We start from the raw sequence: 22,026 nt of genomic DNA on the forward strand, positions 1-22,026 counted from the left end.
GTCTAATGTATCAAGTATTCCCCTAATATTAAGAACTATATTGTTCTCTTGCGGATTTATTCAACATGCTTGTAGCCTTTGTGTGCTGCTTTCCGCACCACTATTTGTTATAATTCGGACAACATTTACATCTCTCTTACAGACAATATGTAATTTATGTTTATTTTTAAAAACAACAACACCCTCATCACAACGCTAGAATCCGATATATTCACCACCTTTTCAGCTTAGTTAATTAAGAGACTTAGGGGTTCCTTTATCGAAGTAATTTTATAAATGCATAACTTTATTTCAGGGACTATGGAGTTAGCCCCCAATAATAATTATTTTAACCAGTAGTTCAAAATAGATTTGCGGCATTACGACATATCTTTACGACAACTTAATACAAAAAAACATTAAAGCTTTGACACTCTCTTCAGTGTGCTCATAGAATCGTTCACTTTTAAAGGAAACAAACAACAAAAATAAAACATAATAAAAACAACAACAAACCCATTTAACCAAAAGGCAGACGTGTTATCTGGTTGACTATCCAAAACTTATATTGAAAGAGGTCTTCCAATTTACAATACTATGAATGTATTTTTTTTCCGTCAAGTGTTGATTATTTGCTCCAACACAATATCAAAAGTTAATACTAGTTGTAAAGAAACTAAGACGTTAATAAAGTTTGTCAAGGGAGATAATTTGTCATTTACCGCCAGGTACAAACTTGTTATGGTGGAAAGATAGAGAAATAAGTGACACAGTCAGAGCCATGCTTCATGAAGTTCTTCTTGCCTTGACAGGACATTGTGGTGGTGTTTTTAAGGACAATGGAGATGGAATAAAAGTGGGTGGAACATATCTGTTATGTTAATGATTTTGAACAATTCTTAATAATGCTACATCTAGCCCAAGTTTGGCCTAGTGTACTGGTAACTTGTCATTCGATCAAGCTGTCAGTTTGTATGTTCATTATGAAGTCATTTCAGTCTTGTAAGAGTATTAGAGTTAGACCTGAGAAAGTCATTACTATTATGTTAGAAGATTATTTCAGCAATTATATTGTATATTGTTGTTGTTCATGCTACTTTGACCAAATGAACTACATTGGTAGAAACGGATGCTACTACTGCAGAGATCATCCTCACGAGAAGTTGTGGTACTGTATTCTAAAGGTGCTACCGTTTCTGTTTATTGTTTAACGCCGTACTCAGCAATATTCCAGCTATATGACGGCAGTCTGTAAATATTCGAGTCTGGACCAGACAAACCAGTGATTGACATCATGAGCATCGATCCATGCAACTGGGATCGATGACATGCATCAACCAAGTCAGCGAGTCTGACCACCCGATCCTGTGAGTCGCCTCTAACGACAAGCATTAACGTTTTTAGACTACTAGTTTTTATAATGATAACATAGCAAGACTCTTAAAAATGGCAAATTTTATGATACTGTAATTATTGGGCAGTTTGGCAAGGACTACAGGACTAGCACCAATTTCTAACTATCATTTATAATGATTCATCTTATCATTGATTCATGATTATATAGACAGAAGTAACTCTCAAACTGTTGATCATTGCATCACCTGAGGAAAACCCTTCACATCTATCAGTCAAAACATTTTCTTTTCTCAGGTTTTGGAGGACCTCCCATTTATCCACCCATCTGAAGTGAACGTACTGAACCAGCTGTGTCGCTTAGGCACCTTGTATAGAGGGTTCAAGGTGTTTATTCACAAATATGGATCAACTCTAAGCTTCCAAAATGCAGGTAGGCTTTGTTTGTTTGTTTAGTTGTTGTTTAATGCTGCACTCCGCATTGTTACAACTATATGACATCAGTCTCTAAATAATCGAGCCTCGGTCAGACAATCCTGTGTTTGTTATCATGACCATTACTCCATGCAGTTGGGATACGATAAACCAACCCAGTCACCGAGTTTGACCACCCTGACCACCCGATCCATTTAGTTGCCTTTTACAACAAGCATAGGTTGCTGGGGACTTGATGTGATGTGACGTGAAATAGGGTTTAACATAGCGTTCAAGATTGTTGCACTTATATAGCAAGACTGTATTCACACTTTGTAAGGTAGAAATAGATGAAGCCAGGTTAAGCTTCCTTGTTTCCAATTAGAAATTAATCTAGAAGGAATTTAACAGTAACAGCTTTCCTTGGTTGAGGAATCAGTAACACTGTACTGCTCCAATTTTACTGTCCAATATCTGCTGGTCGATAATGCTTAGCTACCATTCATGCTTTCATAGTGTTCCACTGAAGTCTGTTGCTTATTTTTCACCAGCCTTCGTAAGTGCAGTAACATGATATCATGGAAATGTTTATACACGTTTCTTCCAAAACTTTTTACCTTTGAATACAGCCAAATCTTTGCCTTTGAAATGTATTTTTATTTTGAGTCTAAGAACATGACAAAGTTGAATTTACTGTCACAGCTGCTGTTACTATTGCTAGACACAGCGACCAACTACCCAATCAAGTTTAATAGCTTCTTTTGACAAAATACATTTTCATTTAAAATGTTTGCTATACTTTTAGATTAATGGTTTGGGAACATGGGGGTATATAAAAAGATCCACTATATTCTGTAATGTTCACTCTCACGGATTGCTGGAGCAAAATCAGTGCTCAGACTTTAGGAGTATGTTACAAAGGTATGAATCGTAGGTTGTTGGTGAATTCGTAAACAAACCAGTTGTGTGAGTGAAATACAAGGATAGGCATTATTAGTAATTATTTCCATTTAATTCCGATATAAAAATGTGTCAACGAATTCACTATAGGTTTGCCTATGAATTCACTGAAAATTGTGTCTACGAGATGGGAGTGGCTACAAATTCACTGCTTACCTGAATTGTATCTATGTATCAACAACCAGCAGATATCAGATAGTAAACGCAGCACAGGACATAGCTACGACTTCGCAGTTAGCTTTCCTTGTCTATGGTATCTGTAGTGACCACTGGTAGACCATACATTTGCAGTTCATGGACAATTTGGGAGGATAAATGCCATTTCATTATGGACTTTTTTACATCATGTTGCTATTAACTGATAGAATAGTCAAGAAGATCATGGAAAGCCTTGAAAGAGTTATGATAAGTTGTTCTGATAACATGTAAACACTTGCCATGAACACACATTAACTATATTTATATAATTAGGAAGGGGAATTGTCACTTTTAGCTGCAGGATATTTCTAGGTGAACAAGTTCATTTGGGCCATGCAATGTGTTCTTGAATTAGCTTCATATGCTTTGGTTTAAGGATTCCACTTTAAGGTTAATGTATTAATCACCTGGGTATGTTAGGGTAATAACTTTTTATGGTTGTTGTTCACCTGCATGTCACTTAGCTCGCCACAAGTGAAAGTGACAAAGCGGCTTTATGTTAAGGTGAGTTGTCCATTGTCCATCGACTTCTGACCTCACTCCTTACAACATTCACCTTTTTGACTTCCTTTCCCAGAGAACTCCTTCTCAGGAAACCTACATGGAATGTACATCAAGGCTTTTTGTCATGGTTTGGATGAAGTTCTTCAGGATTACCGACAGTTGCTCCTGCAACTAGAACAAGACATCATTGCCGACCCTCACCTCCCTGTATCCCATCTACAGTGCACCCTACAACCAGTGAGGATCTCACCTTAACAGGGAATTGGGAATGTTTTCACTGGGCAGTGGTAGGGCTGGGGCGATACACCAACTGTGCGATCCGACACGTATCACGATACCTTACTCACGATCCGATATGTATCATGATACTTGCATGTGCTCTTATCTGTCTTGCGTAAGCCATCTTTTTCATAGACAGGATGGCCAAATACTTGGCTCACTGATGATTTACAGTTGTCAGTGCGAAGTATGGCACAAAGAAAGAAAATATTTATGTTTTCACTATTAACTTGCACTACTGATTAGAGTTTAGTTGAACAGTTATTAAAGCAAACATTTAAGGTCACAATCGATATTTTTTGCTTAGTGTGCAACTGCGAGCGATACTTGTATCACAAAGTAAAATATCACGATCAACCGATGCATCTGTGTTTTGTCCCACCACTAGGCAGTAGGGACATTATTATAGGAAATTTTACATTTCACACTATTTGAGATGTGGAGGTATAATGTTTGTGTTGGGTAGTTAAGAAGTTTGGTTTTTACCTTGATTTACAATACGAGGGGTCCAGGGGACCCGCTGTGATTATTTTCAAGTGTCCTCACAAGAAATATGAGGGTCCTGTAAAGTTATGAAATTGTGTAGTGTACTGTACTGTAAGATTTCATCATTATCTTATTTACAAGGCCTCGATATTTTTTTTAAGGATTTGATACAATGATTATTATCGTTCATCCCCTGGTACGCAATATTTATTTTTTTCTGCGTCCGTTTTATACATTTGTCCATACTGACCGCTCATTTCCACGTTGTGTAACGCCCAGTCTCTACCTTTTACTGGTAACACTACCATTGCTCAGATACTATTATAAGTACAAGTTCCAGATCAGCAATCTTTTAAGTTTTGTTTTATAAATCAGACTTAACAATATTTGTATATATATTTTAATATGTCTTAAGCATATTTATGATTACCATCTCCAGTGATTTGAACTTGTAACTCTCTTCAAAGCGGCATAATCAAAGTGAACTAAAAGAGACCAAACATAATGTAATTTTATTTAACTTCAATGATATTATCTAACAATAGCTTAGGAACGCATAGTCATACTGTCAGAAACATGAGAATACATAATTTTCCTTCATTTTTATGCAATAAACGTTGTCCTGTTTTCATTTCAGTACCAACTGTTATTCCCAGCTCTTTCGTCCGTCATTGAACAGATAAAATCTCACAAGGTAATCATCAGCTTAGTCAGGGATTTATCCTGAGTAAGTGTCATTGGCAAATAGGAAAATAATTGTTATTTTGTTCCAAATTAGGTTTATTTCTAAAATTCTTATTTTCAGAGGTATTTTTAGATTGCATTGTATCATTGCATTCAATACAATAATAATTACATTTTCGTTGTGTTCATTGAAATTCCTGCATTCTGATTTGTAAAATTTGGTTTGTAGACTTTCAGCCTGTTTGTAGATAAAACCCTGCTTAATAATATTACCCGAGGCATTGCATCCTTCCAAAGCAAGGGATTTAACTGGCTGTGAAATTCCAGTTTCCGCCCTTGCCGAACATGGATGGAATTTCTGGGATCAATTGTACCGTTCCCAGTGGCTATTAAGAGTTATTACCCTTCTATGACCCACCTATTGACCGATTCCATCTCTCATATCATTTGCATTTGCATCAAATAAAATGGCGTTGCCTAGTGAAGACAATCTGATCAATAATCAAGATCTTTATGGTAATAAAACAGGTCTTACTTCACATCAAATCACATGGGCACCTTGATTAAGAACATGAAAGATTTGGAAAATATCTGTTGGTACAAATATATTTAAATATAAATTGTTGGTACCCATGCTTTCACCTGCAACCGAAATGTGCATGACAGTTTACGAACCGAATGACGATTTAGTTACACAATTTTGCTTGGACTAGGCATAGACTCGTTAGTCCAGCCATAATTCCAACCTAGTTCAGGAAGGGTGGAAACTTGACTTTTATAGTCAGTTAGCTCCCTTGCCTCAGGCAGATGGGGCATTGTGGCCATGTTGTCCCTTGGGAAAACCGTTCACTGTGCAGAGTTGCATCCCTTTGTCATGCTGACATCCAATGACTGGGTTTGAATCCAATAAGATGCCCTGATTAGGATCATTGGCTTCTCAGCACCACAGCCTTGCACTGGGTTTCACCAGAATGGTAAATGTCTTAGACAGGTCAAACTTATGAACTTCCTCTCACATTAAACAGACAAACCAGTCCATGATGCAATTGATGTAATTGAAATGTTGTTCATGTTGGCTTGTAGCCAAAAGCACTCACATGGATAATATTTCTACTACCTAACTTAATTACGTTCCATTTGTGTAGTTTTAATGCTGCTGTTTTGCTGCAGAGATTAAGCGTCATTAATGTCCATAACAGTCCCCATTATTTTCATTAATTTAACTTGGATTTGATGACAACAAATGGGTTTTCAAACATGATGAAATGTGCACCCAATTGAAACATGGTCTTTAATAATGTTACAGATTTCTCATTTGTTTTAATTACAGGCTCATGGGTGTTACATTCTGGACATTGTCCACAAGAACTCTATATGTGGTCTGCCATCTGTGAAAGAGGCTCTGCACAGGTGAGCTCAATGTGACCTTTGTTGATAACTCTTTGACAGTACCAAGACATTATTATCTAGCCAAAATATATCAGTGGAAGTTGCCTCCCTTTACTTGTGTGCCCTTCAATAGGATATGTAGGCAGATGAAAACCACAGCACATCTGAATATTGATGCTATGTTGAACTGTTCAGTTTCAAACCTGAAGGACCCAAGGACCCCCTAAATTTTTGTTTGATTCAAGTTGATTTATCTCTTGTAAACCAAATCACAGTAATGACCTCCTTTAAGTGTCTATCATTGCATTTTTTAACTTATCCTGTGTTACTCTTTAATTCATTTACTGCTGTTTTGTGACGGAAAGATGGAAGCTGTGTAAGGCCCAGCTGAAAAAGTTGTTCCAACTAGTTGTGTGGCTAATTCCATCACACAGCACCCACGTGACCACTGAAGTGAACACGTCACGGAGCGTCACATTACCGCTTGTCAACCAGACCTGTATTATAAGCTCCAACTAATCTATCTACTGGCGCCCTCTAGCTTGTTTGTCATTTCAACGTTCTTTTGTGATTGATTACGGTGATTCTTATGGTTTGTGACGTCACATCTTACCACATATTTTTGCCATCACATTAACATATTGCAGGTGATGGTGGCTACAAGTCACTGTATAAAATCTTGTGCTCTGTAGTTCTGATTAGCCATTTTGAATTTTACCTAATGCTTCCTTTTGGAAGTTAATGTGTTTCTCACTTTTATACTGCAACATATTTATTTTATCTGCCGAGTTTCTGGGTTAAAAACATTAACTTTGTTTGTACACCTCTTTGTATTATAGCCTCTGATTAATAGCAGATATCACTGCCACTATAACAAGTGTAGCAGGGATCCCCACCCCTTGTGTCTGGACTGAACCTACTGTAGCTTACGTTCACCCCTATCTCCTCCAGGCTTCTCCAAGTGCCTCCAATCCCGCCTCCTGTGTCTGTTGCTCCTACGGCACCTGCTACATTTGTGCCTTCTGTGCTCACCGGTAGCACCTCTACCTCCAAAGCTGCATCATTGCGCATGTCTCCTGGATCTTCCTCTAGACGCAGTTCTAAGTCATCTAGGTCCAGGAGCCGTTCCCCTGTGCCGCGATCAGACTCATCAGAGGGCTCCTTTTTTGCCTAACTATGAGGTTTCATCACTGGAGGGCATCTGTGCCGGACTGGATGGCTGACCACTTGGCTGCTGTTGTTCCTTTTCCCAGGTGTGGATAAGAGCGATACTATCTGGTTCCGGCCTACTTACATTCCGCTGGAGCCAATGCTGAAGGACTTGGTCGCAGCATTGAACGAGGACTTTGCGAAGTTGTCTCTTACACCAGCATTTACCCTCAAAATCAACATCAGTCTCTGTGAGAAAACAATAACATATTACTAAACTAAAAGACCATAGAGAATGTACATGCCACAGCCATGACAATATTCAACAAGCGTTCCGTAGAATGCCCGCAGTATTTCTCAATCGCAAAATGACAAAGATTCCAGAACTCCAAGCATTCTGTGCTCCTTCAGACTAGAGGATCAGAAGACCATGTTCAGATCATTGGGATCAGAACATAGTTCTTAAATTGCTACGTGGTGCTCCGTTTGAGTCTAAACACTCAGCTTTATTGTTTACCTCACCAAGAAAATGGTGTTCCTCTTGGCTCTAGTTACAGCAGCAAGGGTAAGTGAGTTGCATGCACTCGACATCCCCCATGTCCAGTTTGATTGCAGGGTGCAGGGAGACATTCACCTTGGGCTGTGCTGAGACTTCAATACCAAGAATCAACTCCCAGGACAGCCTGACAGGCCCTTCACCATCCCATAACTCTCCTCGATCGTGTGGGCTGAAGATGAGGAGACACTCCACTTGTGCCCTGTTTCCACGACCTCCCAGACGGAAGTTAGCCATAACACAATATCTGTGTGGCTATGTGCAATCATCCTTCAGGCATATGAGGCCACTGGCATGGATCCTCCCGAGGCCAACGACCCTCACAGGATCCCAGCAGTTGCATCCACCATAGCTCTCCTCAGCAACTGCTCCATCAGATTCATTATGGAAGGGAGCTTTTGGAAGCACAATCTTTGCTAGCCACTGAGGACGAGGCCTTGGAAGATATTGAGGGCGTCCACACTTTTGGTCTTCTGGACGTTGCCAAGCAGGTCACCAACCCAATGCAAGCATTGGCTTGGTAAGTCAGTTTTAGACTCTAGCATCTGCTACTTTCTACTACTGTTCTTTTACCTTGGCTTTCTACATTCCTCACACTCTCGTATTTCCTCTGACAGGAATGGTCGCCTGGGTTCCAGTCATCGTAAAAGGATGACTTTTTGACAAGGGTCTTCTGAAGATCACATCTGAAGTACGCCCACTTCTGTATCGTCCAATTCAGATGCATTAAGGAGCTATGCAGGATATGTTAAATTATTTTAGTAAAATCTAAATATTTTTAACATTTGTATACTTATCCTGCATTACTACGTCTAGAGTGGCCCACATGTTGCAGAGCTTCCTCCCCACAATGTTTTCAGATGTTATGATCAAGCAGTAATGTGAGCTTCCCTGACATCATCACGTCCGTGGCCGCTGTGTGATGGAATTAGCCACACAACTAGTTGGGACAACTTCTTTTTCAGCTGGAGTCAGGACCTTACACATCTTCGTCTTACTGTAAAAAAACAGCAGTAAATGCATCAAAGAATAATGCAGGATAAGTATACAGATGTAAAAAATATTTTGAAGTTACTAATATTGACAAGAAATATGTAAAGATTCCTGTGTTGTTGCGATATTTGACATTTTGAACTGTCAGCACCATACCTATATTTGTGTGTTTCACCCAAGTGGTTAGACTTGCATCACTTTGGAACCCATGAAGGGTCCGGGATAGAATTGGTCTTCAGCAACACATACTTGTTGTAAAAGGTGATTAACAGGATTGGATGGTCAGGCTCATGTTTGATGCATGTCATCATATCCCAATTGTCAATGTCAGTCACTGGATTATCTGGTCCAGACTCCATTATTTACAGACTGGCATCATGTAGCTGGAATATCGCTGCATGCAGCGTTAAGCAGCAAACACACAAACATCACCTCTGACTTGCCTCCTACATTATGCTGATACCATTCTAACCATACTAACTGGTGCCACATGTATATATGTTTACAGGGTGCTCCATGTATGTCACGGCGTGATGTTCAAGCAGTTGTGTGCATGGCTGCTCCATGGGAGCCTGGTGGACCCATACCGAGAGTTCTTCATACAGCAGGCAGACGGGGGTCGTGGTGAGCAGACGGACGAAGACACGCAGGAAACTCAAGATGATGAGCTTGGCATCATGGGAGTAACTGGGAGGCAGTTGCAGGTAGGTGCTGAAATAGTTCACAGAAAATTATCAACAGTCGAAGCATGTTGCAGAGTTGTACATAAGTTGCGTGTTTAAAATATGCATTAAATAAACTGAAATATGCAGCCAAATCAAATCCCTAGCATATCAAATACACGTCAAAAACTATAAAAATGCTATTGAAATTAAACTCATATGTGTTTACAACTGTCAGCTAAAGTGATTGTGTATCAGCCAATCGCGAAATTCATTAACTGACAGTTACATTCAGTATTTTTTGAAAACGTGTACACTACTATTCATTTGGTTTTAAATGATTTTGTTACGAAACAGTTTTTCAAGTTAAAATACCCAAATGAAATGAAGCATGTGGGTAGGGTAACACAAAATTGAAAACCCACTAAAAATTGTGGAACCCCATAAAAATCAAACCTAAGGGTAAAATACCCACATAACCAAATTCTTATCTAGAGCTCTCTCATTGTGTTGAACTGCAATGTGTCAAATTCCCAGTTGTCTTGAAGTCACCTTCCAGTCTCTGTAAATTCCCTATGATGATGATGATTTGGAGATTTTACGTGTACGACATTATGTATATTTCGCACACAGTAAAGTTCCTGTCATTTCAAAATAATATAATAGCGACCAAACGCACACTCACCAAAGTCACTTCACACACAGTGTGACTAACCTCACTGCGATTGCCACAATTATGTCAAAGGCAGGATGATTTCTAACTAACTGAGCACATGATGCCAATATCAAATCAAGCCTAATTAACAAGCACACCTAATTAACAAGCACACCCAATCAACAAGCACACCTAACTAACAAGCACCCCTAATTAACATGCACAGCCTACTTGAAAGGTGGAAGCTGATTGCTGTTTGCACATCAGCAGCAAGTTTACTGGCCTTATCGTTTACAGTATTTAGTCAACACCAAAACGTAATCGAGTGAAAAATGGATATCATACACTATCAGTGAGTGTGAGTGAGTTGGGTTTAACACCGCTTTTAACAGTATTCCAGTTATATCATGGCATGTCAGCTTAATGTGTGGTGAACTGGGATTCAAACCCACAATCATAGGTTTCTGGCGTACTCAAAGGATGCAACTCTGCACAGTGAATTGTGGTGCCTTAGACAACTGGGCCACCCGTGCCCCCCAAACACTATCAGACTGCTGTGCAGATATTTCATTTCTGAAACAATGTTTTGATATGAAATGAACTTATTGGGTATCTTATGGTTGAGGTTAATAATATGTTTTTTCATTGTAACGGCAGGTTGTTTCCTCCTCATAATGTGTACACTCTCAGTGTGGAGGGATTCTGTTCTTCCTGATCAGAGTTGCATCCCTTTGCCGTGCAGGATTCAGATCAGTCATGGGTTTGAATCCTAGATTCACCCTGAATATTCCTGGTTTGTCAGCAACACGCCCCTACTCAAAGGTTTCACAACCTTTGCTGGACCTGTGTTACTTTAGGCTTTCCTCACATATCAAGCTGATGCACATATAATTATTGTCATGGAAACAAAAACTATATGTATGGGTTGTAATTATTGTCATGGCATCAAAGACTATGTGGATAGCATGTCATTATTGTCATGGCAAAAAGACTATGTGGATAGCATGTCATTATTGTCATGGAAACAAAGACTGTAGAGACACCATGTAAATATTGTCATTGAAACAAGTGCTTTATCTGTTGTTGCCTGTATTCCACAGCGCCTCCTGAACCTGTCGAGCCTGGCTGGTGAGACTCCATCCCTGAGTCAGTTCACGGTCCAGGCGGACCTGCTGCCGGCGTACATCCCGACCAGGGTGTCCAGCCACATCCTGTTTGTAGGGGAGTCAGTCCAGATGTTTGAACATGACAGACACAAGCCTCAAGCACAGAAAATAGGTAGGAATATGTTTGTGGGAACAGAGAAAGATTGAAAAGTAAGGCGCAATGAGTGAATGATATTTAACACTGCCGTCGAGACCCATTGTCACTTGTTTTCAGACCAGTTTTGTCTTTGAGCCTTTTTAGTAAGTAGTCGTAATAAAATGTTGAGTCTGATTTTGTATGTTGCAGGGTCAATATTAAAGAACAGAGAGCAGGAATTTGCCCGGGCACTGCATGAGCTGTCTAAGCAGTCCGACTTTAACAGTATGCAGTTTGAAAGTCTCATAGACAAGATCAGGACCTATGTTGCTGAGGTATTTGTTATACAATGAGTAATGTCATGTTTTGAAAAGTCTTGAACTGGTTACGCATCTTTCTTGAACCGTTTTATATCCTATTCCTATTCCCATTTTCATTATGTCAAATTTTCAAAACATCTGTAGTGCCAGGTACAACTGTTCAAAGAGAACCTTTTTGCTCAACGATAGTTCCTGACTGACATGCATTGCATTATTTCCTGTTTCATATGGAGCTATTTTAAATCAGATTGATGCATATGCAAGAGTGCAAGGCTCAGAGATTATGTCCAAATTAATATTGATAGTTTCATCAACGTAACTGCTTATAAATATTAATGGTATTCAACAAGGATAATGAATACCAGTTTTTGATGAGTTAGGAATTCTAATCACACATGTTATAGAGTAGCTTGATTGGCCTATATGCAGTCTGTTGTAAGTTTCTCTATATCTACATTGTCTGTTATGTAAATGAGTCAATGTTAGTGTCTTGGAAAAGCATCAACAAAGTTGCTTCCAGTTGCCAGAATGTACTTCAGTTGATTTTCTTACAATATTGATAGGGGCGGTCGGGTAGCCTAGTGGTTAAAGCGTTAGCTCGTCACGCCGAAGACCCGGGTTCGATACCCGACATGGGTACAATGTGTGAAGCCCATTTCTGGTGTCCCCCGCAGTGATATTGCTGGAATATTGCTAAAAGCAGCGTAAAACCATACTCACTCACTACAATATTGATATCCAAGGAGTCTTTTCTGCATGAAGGCTGACATGTTACATTCCTCAATTATCTATTGTAATGTTATTTTTATGAAGCTTAGGTTTTATTGTATGGTCTGTTATACAAAAATGATAAAGAAATGTTACACCCAGAATTCACTCTCACTCACTCATTCATCCATGGTTGCAGTCACTCACTCATTGTCACAATCATTTGCAGGCTCACTCACAGTTTTTATATATTTGTTTTCAGCATTTATGGGTGTTAATAGTACAGGACTCAGGTTTAATGAACCAGATCCGCATCATGAAGGATTTCTACCTGTTGGGTCGAGGAGAGCTATACCTGGCCTTCATAGACCAGGCCCAGCTGCTACTGAAGGCCCCGCCCACGGGAACAACAGAGCATGGTGGGAACCAGGATACATTGTCATCTGACATCACAGGACCCCTGCACTAAAATACACCCCCTCTTTCCCTTGTAGTCGTACTTTGTCATCGGACATCACAGGACCCCTTCGCTAAAATACACCCCCTCTTTCTCTTGTAGTCGTACTTTGTCATCGGACATCACAGGACCCCTTCGCTAAAATACACCCCCTCTTTCCCTTGTAGTCATACTTTGTCATCTGACATCACAGGACCCCTTCGCTAAAGTACACCCCCTCTTTCCCTTGTAGTCGTACTTTGTCATCGGACATCACAGGACCCCTTCGCTAAAATACACCCCCTCTTTCCCTTGTAGTCATACTTTGTCATCGGACATCACAGGACCCCTTCGCTAAAATACACCCCCTCTTTCCCTTGTAGTCGTACTTTGTCATCGGACATCACAGGACCCCTCCGCTAAAATACACCCCCTCTTTCCCTTGTAGTCATACTTTGTCATCGGACATCACAGGACCCCTTCGCTAAAATACACCCCCTCTTTCCCTTGTAGTCGTACTTTGTCATCGGACATCACAGGACCCCTTCACTAAAATACACCCCCTCTTTCCCTTGTAGTCGTACTTTGTCATCGGACATCACAGGACCCCTTCACTAAAATACACCCCCTCTTTCCATTGTAGTCGTACGTTGTCATCGGACATCACAGGACCCCTTCGCTAAAATACACCCCCGCTCTTTCCCTTGTAGTACTTTGTCATCGGACATCACAGGACCCCTTCACTAAAATACACCCCCGCTCTTTCCCTTGTAGTACTTTGTCATCGGACATCACAGGACCCCTTCACTAAAATACACCCCCTCTTTCCCTTGTAGTCGTACTTTGTCATCGGACATCACAGGACCCCTTCACTAAAATACACCCCCTCTTTCCATTGTAGTCGTACGTTGTCATCGGACATCACAGGACCCCTTCGCTAAAATACACCCCCGCTCTTTCCCTTGTAGTACTTTGTCATCGGACATCACAGGACCCCTTCACTAAAATACACCCCCGCTCTTTCCCTTGTAGTACTTTGTCATCGGACATCACAGGACCCCTTCACTAAAATACACCCACCCTTTCTCTTTGTAGCTACGACTGTCCTAAGTCCACAACAGTTCATCCAGCATTTTTAAAAGGGAGGAGCTCAAAATATCAAAATGTTCTCTTTTAGATAATTTTCCTGCCTTCAACACACTACATTCGGTTTTCGGGGGGTGGAGGGTGCTAAGATGTCTTTGTGGAATTGTACCCAGACATGTCACAAATGGCCTAGGTTGAAAGGAAACACAAACATATTTTTTTCATCTGACACTTGACAACTCATCATATCATCAGGACACACTGCTATCATCTGATACTGATTGTTATTTGTAGTCAGGGCAATGCTGTACAAATCAAATCAAGATTTCCATTTGCAGATGTCAATATGGCGTATCAGCAGTCGGCAAGAAATGTGCTTCTTGAAGATGAGAATTTCTTCCAACACTTCCACCTGACTGTCACATCTAAAGCTGCAGAAAAAAGTAGGCCAAGTCTTTCATTAAATGTGTTAACTGTTATATTGCATCATGTAATCTCTCTGCCTCTGTAACCATGACAACAGTTTCGTTTATTAATAATAAGTCCATGCTGGGAACCACTGTTATGATTACCATATTCCCCAATGATGACCCTTGGTTTGTGAGCACCCTACCCTTACAGCCCATATGTTCTGCACACATACGTTGAGTTTTGACTTTCTTTGCAAAGCAATAACATTACCACTGGCATGACAACACCAGAAATGTCATACCAACAATTCCGTCGTGAGGTACGCCATTAAGAAACTGGCTTTTGGGGAAATCTTGTAGGAACCAATTTACTGATCCCAACAACTGTTATTTACAAGCGTGACCAGACTAGTGATTTTGGTGTCTTGAAATGGACCCCGGTTGTAAGAGAATGAATAATTTAGTTGCCATAATTTGACATAAACTGAGTCATGGTTACAAATGGTAAGACAGAGCTTCCATACATCACACATTTGCCGAGCTGTTGGAGCTGTTTTCGCCACGTCATTGGGCCATTTTCTGTTAGTGCCCGTATGGCATGGGGCTGTTTTAGCCATCACTAACTAAAATAATGATGGTGAGCATTGTTTACTGAATCACCAGTAGTGTATAGTCGCAATTTTAAATCAATGTGGTTGCTATTTCCAGGTAATACACAACAATATTGATTACAGCACTTGAAAAATGCTTACATAATTGGAAATGATGTTATGATAGTCAATCACCATGTCTAATTACCAATTCTTGCAAAAGTTTTAGTTTCATCAAGTTTGTACTCTCCTGCTTGACCTTTGACATCATCGTGTTACTCGTGTATGTTTTAAAAACAGTCCCCACTTCGTCAATTTTCTGTGTTACTAGGGTGATTATTACGACAAATACCAATACTTGGACATAGTAAGACACTCCAAATGTTCAAACTGTTGACTGTCTAAGGTAAAATAATACTCAATGTCATCCATGGTAATTATGGTCAAGGTTGTATTTTGCTGATTGTATGCTTGTAAGGTTGACAAACATTCTTATGTCTCGTATACAGAGGAGGAATGGGTGGCACAGTGTGCCATTGTGCCGCAATTCATTATGTTGAGTTACATCCCTTAGTCATGCCAGGTTCCGCTGATCATGGGTTTGATCTCCATTTGCACCTTGATTATCACCCTTTGTCCATACCTGTAAAGTGGAAAATGACTGAGGCCTGCATCACTAATGTTTAATGCTGTGACTGACTCGCTCATCTACAGAGGGTGGTCTGGCGGAGGATGGAACCTCGGGTGGCACAGTGGAGACAGGCTGGAAGTGTCTGGGTCTCACCTGCACCATCCAGTGGCCTCTACACATCTTCTTCACCCCCAACATCCTGGACAAGTGGGTACCCTTGCTGCTCATACCTTCATTCCTTGACACATCTACTTGTGATAAACATTGACACAACTCATAGTAACATGCTAAGATTGTTGTATGTATATTCTCTGTGCATGTCTTGGTCACGTAGAACACAATTGCACGTTCACCAAGTAGAACAACCAAGTACTAAAAATACATGTTCATCATGCAGAACACCCAAGTACTACAAGTGACCTGTGAAGATCCGGGGTAGAATGGGTCTTCATAATCCATGCTTGCCATAAAAGGCGACTATGCTTGTCATAAGAAGCAACTAACGGGAGCGGGTGGTCAGACTCACTGACTTGTTTGATGCATGTCATCATATCCCAATTGCGTGGATCGATGCTCTTGTTGTCAATCACTGGATTGTCTGGTCCAGAATAGATTATTTACATACCGCCGTCGACCTGTGAAGATCAGGTAGAATAGGTCTTCAGCAAACCATGTTTGCCGTAAAAGGCGACGATGCTTGATGTAAAAGGCGACGATGCTTGATGTAAAAGGTGACTAATGGGATCGGGATGTCAGGCTCACTGACTTGGTTGATGCATGTCATTAATCTCCCAATTGCGTGGATCGATGCTCATGATGTCAATCACTGGATTGTCTGGTCCAGACTCGATTATTTACAGACCGTCATCATATACCTGGAATATTGCTGAGTGCAGCGTTGAACAACAAAAAACCCAAACCAAACCCCACCTTGGTACTGTGTATGAAGCCTATTCATGGTTACTTCTGCCATGATGTTTGGCGTATCGCCAAAGATAAAACTATGCTTATTTTCTCCTTCAGTCAAAATGTATCATGAATGTGTCAATTTAGAAAACAGCCGAGCTTTGTATCAGTTAGTTAAACCAGAACAGCTGTTCATCTTGTGGACCGATTTATTCTGACGGTTTTCTCCCATAGGTATAACCGGATTTTTCGGTTCCTGTTGGCCGTCAAGAAAACACAGACTGATCTGCAATCCTGTTGGACATTTCAAATGCAGCGTAAGAAAAAAACACTGCGAACAGAGGAAGCTCCAAAATGGCAGCTGAGGACACACATGATGTTCCTGGTGGATAATCTACAGTACTACCTGCAGGTGTGTTGGGCAGATAGTGGGGCAGATGTTACCTGTCACTGTGGCATTTCGTGGCAAGCATCTACAGCCTTCATCTGACTGGTCTGTTCCTCACACTTCAAGCTGAAACTCAGTGATGTAATGCCCCTGTTTTCTTGTGTGTAATGTGCACTTGAGTTTTATACAGGTTTTGGAAAACATGCTCTTTTGTTCAATGCATGGTCTAAAGGTATATTGTTTTCGCTTCATGTGAAGTTTTGGCTAAAAGAACAGGATGTTACAATCTTTGTCATATCATCAGTGTATTAAATTTGGGTTATACTTGCAGGTTGATGTCATTGAGTCTCAGTACGGCATTCTTCTGGAGAAGATCAACTCGACCGGAGATTTCGAAGCTGTCAAGTTGGCTCACGAACAGTTCCTAGTCACTCTTCTGTCACAGAGCTTTGTCCATATGAAATCTGTAAGCAATGTTCATGGTTCATTGTCTCTGTGCTTTACACTGATGAGTAGAAGCCGAGTGTAAAGCCTTGCAGAAGGCTTGCTTCTGGGACTGCCATTATAGAAATACTGCTGACTGCAGTCTAAACCAACCACTCAGAATTGGTTGGAAGAGCTGACTACCGGTATATGTGACACTGGGGACTCGGGCACACTGGGGACTCTAAGGTGCCACAATTCGCTGTTCAGAGTTGTGTCCCTTGGGATCGCCAGAAACCTATGATCATAGGTTCGAATCCTGTTTCACCCTTAATATATTTCTAGGTTTGTCAGCACCATACCCATGCTCGTGGGTTTCACCAAAGTGGTAAACACTTCCCACTTTCTTCCCACATTAACCTGACATGCTGTGATATAACTGAAATGCTATTCAAAGTGGCATCAAACCCAACTCACTCACTCGCTATGTGGGATACTTCTGTTTTCCAGGTATCCAGCTGCCTATATGACATCCTGGAGCTGTGCTCCACCTTCTCCCGACTGGTGAATGAAGCAGAGTCAGCCAACATCACACACACCATCCCACAGCTCCAGACCATTGCCAAGGTAGATACAGCTCAAACTGATCCAACACCATAACACACACCATCCGACAGCTCCAGACCATTGCCAAGGTACATATAGGTCAAACTGATCCAACACCATCACACACACCATCCCACAGCTCCAGACCATTGCCAAGGTAGATACAGGTCAAACTGATCCAACACCATCACACACAACATCACACACACCATCCCACAGCTCCAGACTATTGCCAAGGTAGATACAGGTCAAACTGATCCAACACCATCACACACAACATCACACACACCATCCCACAGCTCCAGACCATTGCCAAGGTAGATACAGGTCAAACTGATCCAACACCATCACACACACCATCCGACAGCTCCAGACCATTGCCAAGGTAGATACAGGTCAAACTAATCCAACACCATCACACACACTATCACACACACCATCCCACAGCTCCAGACCATTGCCAAGGTAGATACAGGTCAAACTGAACCAACACCATCACACACAACATCACACACACCATCCCACAGCTCCAGACTATTGCCAAGGTAGATACAGGTCAAACTGAACCAACACCATCACACACAACATCACACACACACACCATCCCACAGCTCCAGACCATTGCCAAGGTAGATACAGGTCAAACTAAACCAACAACATCATACACAACATCACACACACACACCATCCCACAGCTCCAGACCATTGCCAAGGTAGATACAGGTCAAACTGAACCAACAACATCACAAACACACACCATCCCACAGCTCCAGACCATTGCCAAGGTACATATAGGTCAAACTGATCCAACATAACACACACCATCCCACAGCTCCAGACAATTGCCAAGGTACATATAGGTCAAACTGAACCTATGATTTCATCTATGAAAACTGGGTCCTCAGTAAGACAAGAAACAGTTTTAACCACATGGCTACCTTACGACACCTACAGACATTAATGGAGCAGTTCCATTGATAAAACTCCAAAACTTACCCTGGGAGTGTTCGGCCAAGCTCTCCTTAAGATCTTTGGGGTATTTGGTGCATAGGTTTCATTGTTGCGTCATTAAGAGTTGCAATTGCATTGATAAATGTTATCCACAAACCTAATATTTGTTGCTTATTTTTTAAGCTCCCTATTATTTCTGTACAATATGATCAAATAATTTATTCCACAGTATGAGAGAGCTATTGTGATCAAATGTTCAGGATTGAATGTTAACGGATCTGGGAGGGGAATATTTTCTTTGTCCCTAATCATATTGCCTCTGATGGTGTGCAGTGTTTGATTGCAGAACTTTCAACGTCAGTCCAGCTTGTTATTCAAGATCCTGTCCAGTGTTCGAAGTCATAATGCCAGCCCCCATCTTGCCCAGCTGTTGCTGAGACTCGACTTCAACAGATACTTCTCTACGGCAGGGGGCCAGCTTGGCAGGTATGTCTTTGTAGATCAATACAATAGTCTGCCATTACAGTTTAGAAGAAATATTCATTTGATAGTATTTGATAGCACTTCTTTCTCAAACCTTATTGGTGAGTGAGTGAGTGAGTATGGTTTTACGCCACTTTTAGCAATATTCCAGCAATATCACGGAGGGGGACACCAGAAATGGGCTTCACACCTTGTATCCATGTCAGGAATGGAACCCGGGTCTTCGGCGTGACGAGTGAATACTTTAACCACTACACTACCCGACCACCCCTCAAACCTTATTGGTTAGCAGTTCCAAGTACTGATTTTGCTCAGTAAACATTCGTGATTATTTAATCGAAGTCCTCCCTGTGGATATGGCAGGGCAAACTAGGTTCCCAATGTCGCTGTCGAGATTCTGGGACAGGATAGGTCTCCAGTTTGGCATGTTTGTTACTCTGCGGTACATTTCAGGGCAGAATAGGCCCCTAGTAGTCATGCTTGTCTTACTGTCGGGACCCTGTGGCAGAATAGGCCCCCATTATGTCATGTTTGATGGCTGTGGGGATCCCAGGGCGGAATTGGTCCCCGTGAACCATGCCAGTCTCACTCTTTCTCACTCTGTCACTTCTTGTTTTTTCAGTATCTGAGAGACAGGATTACTGCCCCAGCAGCCATGATGAAGGGGGATGAAGGAGCTGGACATATTGAACCAAAATGACCCATGTAATATATGTATCTTTATTGTTGAGTTACTGATTTCATTGTCTGGAGATACTGTAGCATGAAATAATGAATCGCAGTCTCATTAAAATCAGACCTCAGTTCTCGCTACCGCTAAACAAAGATCTCAGGACATCCCATTAGGGGTCACGTCAGTACGACCTTTCATCCGACAAATCAGAGCATCACTTACCAGATCCTGAAAGTGACAGTCGGAATGTGATTTCTAATCATGCAACCTCAAAAACTTTAACTCCGAACAATAGTTACAGGTTTAACGACTGAATCCATACAATCTAGACCATCTATTAGCCATTCCAGAATGTTCTTTTGTTCAGGTTTCAAATTTGTAATCGAGAATTTGTCTAAATATGTTTCGAAGCGTAGTCGCCAATTTGAACTTAGTGCCGTAAAGCACGAGGAAGCTGCCTTCTGACTGGTTATTCCCTTGGTCGGTCAAAGTTCGCGCAAGGTAGGTCTGACGTGACCTGTAATGGGAAGTCATCAGAACTTTGTTTAGCAGTAGCGAGAACTAAGATCTGATTTTAATGAGATTGAATGAATCATCACTTTTGTTGAGATTGTATCTTAGATGTACAGTTGAGAAGATGTTCTTGTGGTCCTGAAAGTTATTTCTTGTACTACTGTGATGGGCAAAGGTTATGTGTCTAAGGTGCTGAATTCTCATTCTCTGTCACCTGTGAAAGTCTGGGTAGAATATAGGTCTCCAGCAACCCATGCTTTCCGTAAGAGGTGACAATACTTGTCATAAGAGGCGACTAACTGGACAGGGTGGTCAGGCTCGCTGACTTGGTTGATGCATGTCATTGTTTCCCAATTGCATAGATTGATGTTCATGATGTCAATCAGTGGACTGTCTGACTTAATTATTTCCAGATTGCCGTCATATAGCTGTAATATTGCTGAGTGCGGCGTTAAACAACAAACAAACCTTTAGGCGTGCCAGCATCCACAGATTGTTGGTTCAAATTCCTCATTCACCCTGATTATGATCGTAGGTTTGTCAGCACAAGGCCCTTCCTTGTGTGTTTCATCTAGGGGTAATATCTCCGGGCTTTCCTCACACATCAAGCTGACATGCAGTGAATGTACTGAACCACATGACTTAAAACTGGTGGGTGTTAAACTCAGCTCACTATGCTACTGTACAGTATGTTAAAAGTCATTGCTAATGATATATGACACCTTGTTATGTTTCTGGGACATATTTCTCTGTATATAATGTAAATAGTAATAATAAACAAAATCAAAATACAATGTGTTAAGTTAAGTGTCTGTATGTCCAAAGGGCATTTTAAGTCTCCAGTACCTTAGGTGTAAGAGCTGAATGAAGACCAACCTCAGAACTTGCAGATTACAGAGCTAGATTATCAAGAGATATGATGTGCCTTGTGTGTTTTTTATCATATGGACAAAGCTTTGGAACCAACGAGCTTATGCTTTCCTTTATTGTCAAAGTTTCTGTGATAGTGAACTGTACTCTCTACTGGGAAATGCCTACTGATGACCCAGCTCTGTTTGAAGCTGATCCAGAAAGGTTTTTGCAATGATTTGTGACTGTGGATGAAACCAGGGTCAAAACAACAATCTGAAAGTACTTGACTGATGCATGTTCCTCACGTTTGTCCATATTTCAAAGGTCACAGACCCCTGCTACACTTAGTGACTTGTTACAGTAAAACAATTTGCCCAGTTGACTCTAGTTTTTGTGGATATACCTCTATGCCATCATGTAATGTAAATGACAAAGATTTCCCTGTTACCCAATTCCTCAAAACTTTCAGAACTTAGGATGAACATATGTCATTGTAGTGCAAGTGATATTCTTCTCACAAGGATGAACTGCCACAAAACCCTCATTG

At 41.0% G+C, this 22,026-nt stretch overlaps 1 protein-coding gene across 1 annotated transcript; it reads left to right on the forward strand.

Moving 5' to 3' along the window:
* The first annotated feature begins 693 nt into the window (after window positions 1-693).
* LOC139459235 (gamma-tubulin complex component 4-like) lies at window positions 694-20,211 on the forward strand. Its single transcript, XM_071240685.1, has 16 exons — window positions 694-835; window positions 1,630-1,765; window positions 3,482-3,645; window positions 4,811-4,867; window positions 6,188-6,267; window positions 9,453-9,648; window positions 11,362-11,539; window positions 11,714-11,838; window positions 12,794-12,950; window positions 14,392-14,496; window positions 15,768-15,891; window positions 16,825-17,002; window positions 17,310-17,444; window positions 17,912-18,028; window positions 19,305-19,444; window positions 20,064-20,211. Exons 1-16 carry the CDS (start codon window positions 761-763, stop codon window positions 20,068-20,070), a joined length of 1,974 nt encoding a protein of 657 aa, XP_071096786.1. The 5' UTR covers window positions 694-760; the 3' UTR covers window positions 20,071-20,211.
* Window positions 20,212-22,026: the final 1,815 nt, after the last annotated feature.

This window comes from Haliotis cracherodii, unplaced genomic scaffold, assembly GCF_022045235.1.
Source record: "Haliotis cracherodii isolate W230 unplaced genomic scaffold, xgHalCrac1.p SCAF_1, whole genome shotgun sequence".
Classification (NCBI taxonomy): domain Eukaryota; kingdom Metazoa; phylum Mollusca; class Gastropoda; order Lepetellida; family Haliotidae; genus Haliotis; species Haliotis cracherodii.